This window comes from Sorghum bicolor, chromosome 3, assembly GCF_000003195.3.
Source record: "Sorghum bicolor cultivar BTx623 chromosome 3, Sorghum_bicolor_NCBIv3, whole genome shotgun sequence".
Taxonomy (NCBI): domain Eukaryota; kingdom Viridiplantae; phylum Streptophyta; class Magnoliopsida; order Poales; family Poaceae; genus Sorghum; species Sorghum bicolor.
This window is the reverse complement of record NC_012872.2, coordinates 63,714,270-63,726,705: the sequence shown is the minus strand read 5'-3', so window position 1 is coordinate 63,726,705 and position 12,436 is coordinate 63,714,270. Positions and strand designations below refer to the sequence as shown.

The 12,436-nt window shown below is 39.7% G+C and overlaps 1 protein-coding gene across 1 annotated transcript; it reads right to left on the bottom strand.

Annotated features, from left to right (window-relative positions):
* On the bottom strand, positions 830-9,514 carry LOC8072119. The gene is made up of 5 exons (XM_021456307.1): positions 9,435-9,514; positions 3,411-3,462; positions 2,798-3,316; positions 1,441-2,695; positions 830-1,347 (listed from the first exon to the last, which is right to left on the bottom strand). The coding sequence occupies exons 1-5, from the start codon at positions 9,512-9,514 to the stop codon at positions 830-832; spliced, it is 2,424 nt and encodes an 807-aa protein (XP_021311982.1).

The following is a 12,436-nucleotide window of genomic DNA, read 5'->3' as shown; positions in this document are numbered from 1 at the left end:
TAAGGCCTGGTTTAGTTCTTAAAAAATTAAGATTTCTTATCACATTAAATTTTTAGATAAATGCATGGAGCATTAAATATAAATGAAAATAAAAAATAATTATACAGTTTATCTGTAATTTGCGAGATGAATCTTTTAAATCTAGTTAATTTGTGATTGGATAATAATTACCAATTACAAACGAAAGTGCTACAGTAGCCAAAGCCAAAAGTTTTCGCCCAACTGTTTAGTTGGGTGCAAAGTTTTGCTAGACGCTAGGCGGAATCTAGGCGATGACCCCTAGCCTAGGGACTAGTCGAGCCTAGGCTAGCCTAGGCGACGCTAGGCGTTTTGCCAATTTATATATAAATATATAATATATACATTTATAGGCACAAATCATGAATAATTTAGATAAAAAACAGGGAAGGATCAGTAGACATACCTTAGGTCCTTTGTATGATTACTGAATTTCCTGCAGCAATGCTGCAATAGAAGTGGACAGCACTTTAAGATGCAATTGGACATCAATATAAGTGGTACAAAAATAGAAAATAGCAAGTTAGGTACTTATCTGAGGTCTGATCCTTCTCCCATCCAATCTCATCACTTCAGCAACATTGGATAGCCTTTTGAAATCACAAACATGAAGGGACAGCAGGCAGCAACAGCAACACAGAATATAAAAACTAACAGTACATTCCATCACATGATTGATGATCCTCAGTTCTCACAACACAAAACACAAGCACATAGCAGGAGTTCTAAGTTCATAAGTTAAAGATACATGGATGCAGGATGCATAAGCATAATAAAAGCTAAAACATGACATGAAGCTGTCTCACAGTTCTTAGTAGGGTTCATCCATCACATAGTCATCCTCATCTTCATCAAACTCTTCTTCTTCGGACTGGAACTCTTCTCCTTCATAGAGCTCTCTCACCCTTGCACTTCTACGTGGCTGTAGTTGTTCTTCTGCTCCCACTGCATCTCCAAGCACAGACCAAGGTATTCCTGTACCTTCCATGAGTTCCTCATCTTCATCATCTCTAAAAACAACTGCTGCCAAATCATCTCCATTCTCTTGGAGGAAACCTTGAGCTTCAGTTGTGTCACTAGACAAGAGAACATCAGTAATTTTCTTTGACTTAATCTTTGCTCTCTTATTAAGCAGCCTGTTGTTGAATTGAATGTAGACCAACTTGCTGATGCGGTCTACAGTAAGTCTGTTTCTCCTTTTAGTGTGCACTGCATCAAACCCACTCCAATTTCTTTCACAACCAGAAGAGCTTGATGTCAAAGATAGGATCCTTGTAGCCATCTTCTGTAGAGCTGGTGTTTCAGTTCCATACAGCCGCCACCATGATGCTGAAATAAACACTATTAATTAGTAGTTATAGCAGATTTTCTTGTTAGATGATCACAACAAACAGCCATGTATAATCATGAAACAACTTTTACCTGGATTATATTCAAAGTTTTCAAAAGTCCTTGCAAGTTTCTTGTTAAATGGTCCTTCTCTATTCTGAAACTTCTGGAGTTCAACATTGGCAGCTTGTTCTTGCATTTCCTCATCATGATAATAAAAAGTGTCCACACAACTGATAAAACCTACTGTTATTTTGGGGACATCAAAAATTGATGGATCAGCATAACTATAGTGTGGATTCAGCAAATAAGCTGCCAAATGCAATGGAGAATCAAGTCTTCCAGCCATCTTCTTCTCAACAATAGCAATAACATCCTTGAAACGGGACTCAACATTGCCAAACGCCTCTTTGATCTGTCTCTTTGCCTTCAATAGTTCTCCATATACGAAACCCATGGATGGCTTCACATCTCCATCAACCAAACGAAGAACTTTGAACAATGGCTCAAAAACAGCCAATGTCAACTTCACATCCTTCCAAAAATTTGGATTCAATATAGTTGCTGTAGCATTTTTTCCCTTCTTTGATTTCACATCCTTCAGTGAGTCCCACCTACTATGAACCACCATCTTTCTTAGTTGGTCCTTCTTCTCTTGTATGCTTTCCAAAGTCAGAAAGTTTGAAGCAAACCTAGTCACTCCTGGCCTTACTATCTCTCTCCCCTCAGTGAAGTATCTCATGCACTCTAGTGTTCTTGTGTGCCCATAGACAAATATGGTGAATGCCTTTGCTTGGTCAACCACCTTCTTGAATCGAGGAATGTTGCCAATTCCTTGGAGCATCAAGTTGATTGTGTGAGCTGCACAAGAGGTCCAAAAGATCTGTGGTCTCTTCTCATGCAGCAGCTTCTTTGCTCCCATGTTGTTAGAAGCATTGTCAGTCACAACTTGCACCACATCATCCTCACCAACTAACTCAATTGCTTTGTCCACTAGTTCAAATATGACTTCACTTGTGTGTGACACATCTGACATCTCTTTTGAGGAAATAAAACTGGTTCCATCAGCACAATTAGTGCACACATTCATTATGCTTCTCCTCTTCTTATCTGACCAAGCATCGGTCATAATAGAGCACCCATTCTTCATCTTCTCGGCTTCACGTTCTTGCAGCAAACTCTTGGTTCTTGCATGTTCTTCTTCTAGCAATCTCCCTCTCAGGTCAAACATAGTTGGAGGTTCAATTCCAGGCCCAAATTGTCCAATTGCTTCACACATTTGCTTGAACTCATCGTTGTCACAAGCATTGAATGGTATTGCTGCCAGTGTTACAAAATTAGTGCAGTACTGCAGCAATAGGTAGTAGCATAGCATCCAATGAAATCTGAAATAAAAAACAGCAAGGAAATTACCATGGTTATAGGCCCATCTTGCGATATATTTATGCACCTCATGTAATCTTTCTTTCCAAAGTTCCTTGTTCAGCTTCTGTTGAGTCAAAGATTCAGATTTGGTTGCTGTAGGATCAATAGCTCTTGTCCATTTATCCATGGGGCCTAATTTGTGAGGCTCTGAACTTCCAACACAAGTGACTTCCTCTGAGGTTCCAACCCTAGATACATGAACTTCCTCTCTAAGTTCTAGCTCACGAACAGTCTTCTCCTCCCTCTTCCTTTTTGCTCCATCTAGTGCTTTCTTACACTTTTCTTGAGCCTCCTTTAACTTATCTTTGGAGGTCTTCGTGCCCTGGCATTTCTTTGCATTCTTTCCTTCCTGAGCAATATGCTGCTTCAACCGATAAACCCCTCCATACATGACCTTGTCATAGAGTATGCACTTCACCTGGTCCTTGTTGTTTGGATTAACAAGAACCCCAAACTCCCATCCCACATCATCTGAGTTCCTTCTCAGGACATTCGCTTTGGCTGTTGCACTTTCAGAGTCAGGTTGACCCCCTGTTTCTGTCATCTGAACAATCCACAAATTACAAACATACACATGCAATCTGATTTCAGAACAAGCAGTCAAACAAATTACAAACATACACTTTCAATCAGTATGCCTGTAGGCTGTAGCAATCAGCAAATCTGAGTTTCAGTTTCAGAACATGCAATCTGATTTCATTTCAAAACAAGCAGTCAAGCAATCAGATATAATCACAGAACCAGAGCATGCATGTCAGTTCAGTTAGTTCAAGCAGGAAACAAATCAAGAAACAGAGAGCAGGAAACAAATCAAGAAACAGAGCAGATCATCTACCATCCAGTTCAAGGGAGCAGAGTAGGGGAGGACCGAGCACATACCTTTGGCTTCGGGCGTCAGCCTTTGTAACACTCTGGTGTTAAGCGAATTAAAACATGACATGTCATCATGAGCATTGCATAGTTTAGTGTTAAGTAAACCCTGATGCATTAACCTAAAATAAGTTTATTTTGGATGAATGTGTTTAGGGATTTAAAGTGTGTTTAATTTATGTATGGATGCTTGTTTTGGAGTTTAAAAACTTTGGGTGAAAGTTTTTCCGAGAGCTTAAGGGGGGAAACCCTAGTTTCCAAAACCCTAGATTTGCCCCCTTTTGTGCAATTCAAAAACCAAGCAGAATTTGAAGTTGAGTTTAAAAGCAAAGTTGTAGGTCTTGTCAAGATGTACAACTTTGGTGTTTTGAGTTTTTGAAGTTTCAGTACAAAATTCAAAGTAATTTTGAAAATACAGATTTCCGGAAAGTGTCCCCTTTTCAAACTTAAATCTCCAATTCAAAATCTGTTTGGAATTTTGAAAAATGGTCAACATGAGAGTTGTAGGGCTTGAAAAGTTGAACAACTTTCATGTTGGGAGTTTTTCAAGTTGTTTTACAAAATCAAAAGTAATTTTGGAAATTCTGTTTTGCCCCAATTCAAAAATTTGGAATTGAGCTTGAATTTCAAAACTGTTTGGCAAATTTAGCTAATTTCCACTCAGATTTAGCTCTGGCCACCAAAAGATGTTTTGTAGTTCACAAATTTTTGTACAACTTTTATTTTGGCATATTTTCATCTTCTATTCAAAATCCCAGAGTAATTTTATGTTTTCAGAAAGGGTATTTTGGGGAAAAGGGGGATAAGCTCGACCCTGTTCATGGCGGTGTGCCGCCGAGCGTCGATCGGCGTTTGCCGACTCGTGAACCGCCGTTTCATCCCGTCCAAGCGCGTGTTCACGTCCGTGACGATGTGGAACAACTGCTGGCAACCAGAGGCGCGACGTGCCCTTCTCTGCTGCACTCACCGACGTCAATTGCCACCGGAGCACCGACGGACAGCTCTCCACTCCAATCCAAAATTCACCGCCACGGTTGATTCATATCCAAATTCACCGTGGGCATATCTTCATCACTTCCTTGCGCATCTCCAGAACCCACCCTTCTTCCCTCTTTCGCACCAGAGCACCGGAATTCACCATTCTCCTTTCCGCCGGCGACAGAGCGCCACCGGGGTCAAGCTCGTCGTGGTCAGCCCATCCGGGCAACTTTCTGTTCTCTCTTTCTCTCGTCTTTGCTTCGCCATGACCTTGTGATGCTCATCGGCTCACTCTTTTCTTCTTTGCTTCACAGCTGTCGCCGGAACATCGTCTTCTTCGTCGGAGCTCGCCGCCGGAGTCACTGGTCGCGTGGACGAGCATCACCCGGTTGTTCTCCGCTACTTCTCTCTGCGTCAACACACCCAGGGTGAGATGTCGATGCTTCCTGACCTCTTATTCCTATCTCTACCGGTCTAGAGCCACCGGCGTAAGCACCGCCGCGGCCATGTCCGCCGTCGCTCGTGGCCAGAGCTCGCTAGAGCAGTAGAGTACGGGTTTGCTAGCTTGTTCGGTTGCGGGTTGCTTGCTGGTGCTTGTGCTCGCCTCAGTTTGGCTCGGGGTGACCGGAGTTGGCCGGCGTAAGCCACGCCGCCGCGGGATGTCGCGCTCTGGACGGCCGGGTGCATCGGGGACCTCGCAGTTGTAAAGACGAGAAGAGGGAGGGGTTTGTTTGCAAAGCCGTAGACTCATGTGAACAGTAGCCTGGTCTACGGGTTGGTTTCAAAGAAAGCCGAGGGCTTTTCTGCAAAACCGTCAGCGCGCGCGGGGGAAGGCCGGCTGGGCCAAGTTTCACGCGAGCTTGGGCCAAGCTTCTGGGCCGCAGGGGTACAGTGTTGTTTTCTTTTTCTTTTTATGCAGTTTTTGGTTTATTTTTGAATTTGTGTATTAAATTGTTTAGTGATCCAAAAATTTTGAAAATTTTTGTATAGCTTACATAAAATGGATAGAGCCTAATAAAAATGTTAGGTTTTATTTTCTGATAATTTTTTTATGTATACATAAATTGCCTTTGTGTATTAATGAATAAACCTTCCATGATTTTTAGTAAATTATGGGTATATCCAAAAATCATGAAATTTAATATGTGAGCTTGTGTTAATGTTATTTAGCTTCATGATTAATTCCAGCTCTGTTTGATCAAGTATGCTCTGTTTCTTAATAAAGCTATTTAAAATGCTTATAAAAGAAATAGAAATAATAATCCCTTTAGAATTTGGGTGAAATTTTGGATTGTTTGACAACCATGGTTACTTAGCATGATATGCTCCTTGGTTATGATTTATTTTCATATCTTTATGGTATGATAAATTCACAATATTGCTTAATAAAAATAATAAAGTTTGTTTAGTAGTGATTTATGCTTTGATAGTTTGCTTTGTTTGTTTCTTTACCATGAAGGTAGATTGTACTCGAGATAGTCATGTTTATTGTTGTTATCCAAGCACATATAACTTGTCTTTATCATACCTTGAGTATATCATAATCATGCATATGCACTTTTACGTATAGAATACGCTCCGGAAGAATCTGATCCCCAGTGGGTTTCTTCCGAGTTTGTGGATCCTTCGAGAGTAGTTGAGTTTCCGAACGTCCCCTCCGATCAAGGCAAGCCCCGGACATTAAACCCTATCCTTGTATTTTCATAAAGTTATTTATATCACTTGAGTTAATATGATGCATTAGGTGAATAGGAGTTGAGTGAATCCTATTTGCTGCATTATCTACCTTGATGATTTCAATATTAACCTTGATACTTGCTTTATGAAAATGCTTAGTATGCTTAGTCCTGCTTATTAGATAAGTTTTCAAATGAGAAAGTTTGAAGGGTTGTTGTGGAATACTTTTAAGGTCAATAATGTTCAACTTGAGACCGGTCGGTGGACTTGCTTTAAGAATGGAGTCTTAAAGTAGTGTCTCCAACTGAGTCGATTAAGGACCGTACCGTTGTTGGCCTGTTGTGATTGAGACCTTTGAGTACAGCCCACATGCGGCGGTAAGCCTTACCTATAGCTATTCCGATACTTGAGAACGGCTAACCGCGTACTGGGAGTGGAAAGATGGCGAGAGTAGCGTGTACCCACCTTACGGATCTGAGATGACCGGGAAACATCTAGATTGGCTGTAGGATGGTGGTGTACTGTACTCTCGGGTGACGCTGGACCCGTTCTTGTATGGGAGGATCTATAGAAAAGGTTGACATATGCAAGATTAAGTTCTACATATGTCGTGTGGTACTGAATCCCCAGCTGGGTTTAATCGATTCGAATCGCCGTGTTTCCTCGGATATGGAGCCTCAATCCTCACACCATCATCGTAGTAACAAGTGAATCTTTGGTATAAGAAAGATGTGGTATGCTTATACAAGTTTGATAATAGTTTTGGTTAGTTATAAATGATAACCTTGAGTTAAAACTTGAAAGTAGGTTTACTCGTAGTAAGCTTTTATGCAAAAGAAATACTTGATCTTGTTAAAGCTTTACCTTGAATCCCCATAGCCTGCATACCTGAGTCTTCACCTCTTTTATAGTCGGTTAAGTCTTGTTGAGTACTTTTGTACTCAGGGTTTTATTAACCCATGTTGCAGGTGAATCTCTTGATTATCCTTTTGATGGTCATGGGTATTTTACTCTTGTGGAAGAGAGTGATGATGATGAACCTGATGTGTGACCTTGGGCAAGTAAAAACTTGTTGTGTGATCTATGGTTTATGTAATATAAAGTTCCGAAGCTTTTATGTATTAAATACTTATGGTTTGTAAACTTTGAACTTAAGTTTCAATCTATGTTCTGTAACCTTTCCGCTTTTACTCTGATTTCTCTTATCTATGAAATGTTGTAATACTGTGATGCTTGATGAGGGAATTCCTGAAAAGAATGTTGCGTGGATGATTCGGGTTTCCCGAGGACACCCGACAGACTTCTTGAGTCATTTGGAACTCGTGCACGACGATCAGAAGTCTTTGGGACAATGATGTGTGCATGTGGGCCACTTAATTCAGGAGGTTCTGCCACAGCCTTGGGGGCTGGGGCTCCACCTGAGGGAGATGCCCGTCGGGGGGCGTACTGGGCGGCGGGGAGGCCCTTCGAAGCTTCGATGCGGGGAGGAAGACGAGCTGGGCGGAGACCGGGGAGGACGGAGGAGTGGAGGAGTGGACGAGGTTGGAGCGGACTGGCCGTCGGGGAGGAGTGCCGCGCCGGCGGAAGCTGCTTCCTGGCGGAGAGGAGCGTCGCGTCGCAGCGGAATAGCGTCGTGCGCGGCTTCCGTATCCCTGCGCGGCCTTATCCGTCGCGCGCGCGGCAAACTTCCAGCGGCGCCAAGCTTTCCCGCGCGCGCGCTCGCCCGTCGCCGCGAAACATTTTGCCGCTCGCGCGCGCTCGCCTGCCGGCCACCTCGCGTCGATTACGCGCCGCCTAGGGCTTCTGGGCGCCGCCGAGTCGCGGCGAGGCGCCGCCTAGCGCCGCCTAGGCGCTCCCGTCGACTTGAGGGGCGACTACCCCCCTAGTCCAGGCGCCGGGCCTTAGCCTAGCGATTAGTCGCGACTAGGCGCGTCCTAATCGTCGACTTTCAAAACTATGGTTGGGTGAAAACTTTTGGCTTTGGCTACTGTAGCACTTTCGTTCGTATTTGGTAACTATTGTGCAATCATGGACGAACTAGGCTCAAAAGATTCGTCTCACAAATTACAGACAAACTGTGTAATTAGTTATTTATTTTATCTATATTTAATACTTCATGCATGCGTCCGAATATTCGATGTAACGAAGAATCTTGAAAATTTTTGTAAACTAGGCCGACCTTGTTCAGTTCACCCCAAAACTAAAATTTTTTCAAGATTCTCCGTCATATCGAATCTTGCGGCATATGCATGGAGCATTAAATATTGATGAAAATAAAAACTAATTGCACAGTTTGTCTATAAATCGCAAGATGAATCGTTTAAACCTAGCTCTATGATTAGACAATGTTTGTCAAATAAAAACAAAAATACTACTATATTAAAATCCAAAAACTTTTTAGATCTAAGGCCTGACCTTATTTAGTTTGGGAGTGAAAAGTTTTTAGTTGTCACATCGGATGTTTCATAAAACGTTAGACGGATTAGATATTAATACAAAAATAAATTACATAGCTTGCTTGGAAAACCGCGAGATGTATTTATTAGATCTAATTAATCCGTCATTAACACATGTAGGTCACTGTAGCAGTTATGGCTAATCATGTGATAATTAGGCTTAAAAGATTCGTCTCGCAATTTACAATCAAACCGTGCAATTAGTTTTTGTTTTCATATACATTTAATGCTTATTGTATATGTCCAAAGATTCGACGTGATGGATGAAAAAATTTTAGGTGGGGAACTATAACAAGGCCAGTTCCTAAAATTTTTTGCTTTAAGCTACTGTAATATTTTCGTTTTTATTTGGCAAATATTGTCTAATTATGAACTAACTAAGCTCAAAAAATTTATCTCACAATTTACAGACAAACAGTGAAATCAGTTTTTGTTTTATGCTCTATGTATACGCTGTAAGATTTAATATGATAGGAATCTTGAAAAATTTTTAGATTTTAGATGAACTAACCCAGACCTAAACAAAAGCCAGACACATTATAAACACAGTACGCGTTGCCTATGCCTTTGCTAGCGCAACAGGTGGGTGACATCACCACCGTGCGGGAGGCGCCAGCGGTGGGAGGTGAAGTCGCGCGCCTGACGGGAGCCGCTGCGTCACGACACGGGTGACGGACTGACGGGCCTCCCCGGTCCCCGTTGTGCGGCTGGTACGCGCTGACGCGGTCCACCCCCGTCACCGTACCGATCCGGCACCCCATCAAATCATGATGGCGTTGTCCCCCAGCGATCCTTTGCGTCTCCCAGGAAACGTGCCGCCGGTGTGCCCATCAACATGCAGCAGGCACCGGCAACGATAGCCAATCGTACGGTCCTCTCTCTTTCTTTTTCTTTTCTTTCTTTGAAACTATGGCCTTGATTAGTTACGACCAAAATTTTAATTTTTTTTAAGAATTCTTATCATATTAAATCTTACGCATTTACATAAAACATTAAATAAAAATAAAAATAATTAAATGAATCTTTTAAGTCTAATTAGTCTATAATTAAATAATAATTATTAAATACAATCAAAAGTGTTATAGTAGTCAAATTCAAAAAAAATAGATCTAAACAAGACCAATAGAAGATAGTAAACGTCAAACTAGGATCCAAGAAGAAGGTGTCATGGTCATACCTGGTGGTGGTAGTATTGGAAATTGCGGATCCATAGTGTTATCTATGCGGCGCATTGAGGTCACTCTGGTTTGACCGACATTTTTTAGACCCTGTTAGTAGAGTCGTTAGGACTAAAGCCTTATCTAATGCTGTTAGTTACGTACTAGTACTGACTAGCTGACATGAAGGTAAAAGACAACAATAAAGATTATTTTATGTTTTTTTATTTTTTATATACTATTGAACCCACATTCATTCCACATATTCTTAGACTGTGTAAAATAAATCAGTTATTTGTCCATGTCATAATAGATAGCCAAATAGCTACTCCCTCTATTCCAAATTATAAGTTATTTTAAAAATCTTGGAGAGTCAAAGCATCTCAAGTTTGACCAAAATTTTAAAAATAAATACTAAGATTTGTAACATAAAATGGGTATAATATGAAAATATAATTAAGAAAGAATCTAATGATACTTAGTTGGCATCATAATTGCTATTATCTTATCATATAAATTTAGTCAAACTTAAGATACTTTAACTCTCCAAGATTCTTAAAATGACTTATTATTTGGGATGGGGGAATATCTATTAGCGATGCCTTGGTGACTGACAACACTTAGTTTAGTTCCTCAAGCAATTAACTACTACATCATCTTATTTGTACAAGTCTAAAAGATTTAAACTCTACTTAGGGCATGTTTGGTTCGTGCCACAATTTGTCATTCCAAATCTTCGGTAAATTGTGGCTGCTAAAAAAAATGACAAGAAAAATCAAAGTCACATTTATGACAAAGTTTGGCAAAAAACAAGTTTTTGACATACAAAATAGGTTGATAAGAAAGTTCAGCATACCGTAGCTGTGACAATGAACCAAACAATTGCAACAAAAAACTATAACATAACTAACGTGTGGCATGACACCACGTTGTCGTCACGAACCAAACATGATCTTATTTCTCAAATTTGAACATCAAATATTTAACAAATGAAATTAGAATAATAATGCATATGTTCTTATAAATTTATTTAAAAAATATAAACATGGGTACTGTTTTAAATTTAAAATTGATTAACTAATAAAACAATAATGTTTTTTTGGGGGATGGAGGGATTATCATTCTCCTGCTATTTTCTTGAGGCAGTGTACATGCCCACCACCAAGGCACCAACAAGGCTCCAACGAAGGAATCAGAAATTTTCTTTAAAAAAAAAACTCGAAGGAATCAGAAATGGACGGTGATCCGAACCGGGTAGTCCGGGACCCGACAGCTCAAAAAAAACGTACTGTATCACGTGTGTCGTACTTCCTATCTATTGTTTTCCTTTCTCCTCAAAGAAATAATTTCGAAAAAATATTACTATTTGTATTACATAATTTAATATCATTGTAAAGTTCTTTAGATCTAATTTTCTAATAAATTTATTTATAAATATAAATATTATTACATATTTTTTACAAAAATAAATGGAAGCCCCCCCCCCCTCAGAAGTCGATAGAGGCCTTGTTTACTTTAAAAAAAATTATAAAATCTTTTAATATACTTCATAACATCAAATCTTATGACACATGTATAGAACATTAAATATAAATATAAAATAACTAATTATATAGTTTATATATAATTTATGAGACAAAATCTTTTAAGTCTATTTAATATATAATTGGACAATATTTGTTAAATATAAACAAAAATAATACAAAATATATATTTTATAAAAAAATTACAACTAAATAAGACTAGAATTTATTGCAACAAACAACGACAAGCATTAAAGTCGGTTGTCATCCGCCAGACGTGCAACACGATAACCATGCCAGATCACGCCGGACCGGATTCGTGTGGTGCACCACTTGGGCTGATAACGAAACCATTCTCGGTTCCGACACGTGCATCACGAACACTTTTGAAAGATTAGGGTACTCCCAATGCAAGACTCTATTACAGAGTCTAAGACACTTAATTATATATTATTTATGGTATTTTGCTGATTTAGCAGCATATTTATTGAAGAAAGAGGTAGAAAAAATAAGACTACAAGTCTTATTTAGACTCCAAGTCCACATTGTTCGAGGTAATAAATAACTTTAGACTCTATGATAGAGTCTGCATTGTGAGTGCTCTTATCACGAACAAATATAGGCAGCAGGAACACCATCTCGATTTGTACAGTACCTTTCATTAACCGGTCCCGGTACCTGTTAATTGCCTGATGTTTGTTCTGACCTAACTCCTCGATGGTTTAAACCCAAAATCCAAAAAATTTTCAAAATTTCTCGTCACATCGAATCTTTAGACGCATGCATAGAGTATTAAATATAAATGAAAAAAACTAATTATACAATTTGATCAAAATTTACGAGATGAATCTTTTGAGCCTAGTTAGTCTATGATTGGACAATAATTAACACAAACAAACAAATGTGCTACAGTGTCAAACGCATGCATGAAGTATTAAATATAAACGAAAATAAAAACTAATTGCACAATTTGGTCAAAATTTATGAGATGAATCTTTTGAGC

Bases quoted from the DNA above. Each gene is read 5' to 3' on its own strand.
- LOC8072119 (XM_021456307.1), bottom strand. From the start codon at position 9,514: ATGGGGTGCCGGATCGGTACGGTGACGGGGGTGGACCGCGTCAGCGCG. The intron at 3,463-9,434 runs GTCAGTCCGTCA...AAATGAAATCAG, and splicing joins AACGGGGACCGGGGAGGCCC to ATTGCATGTTCTGAAACTGA. The intron at 3,317-3,410 runs GCATACTGATTG...TGGATTGTTCAG, and splicing joins CTGATTGCTACAGCCTACAG to ATGACAGAAACAGGGGGTCA.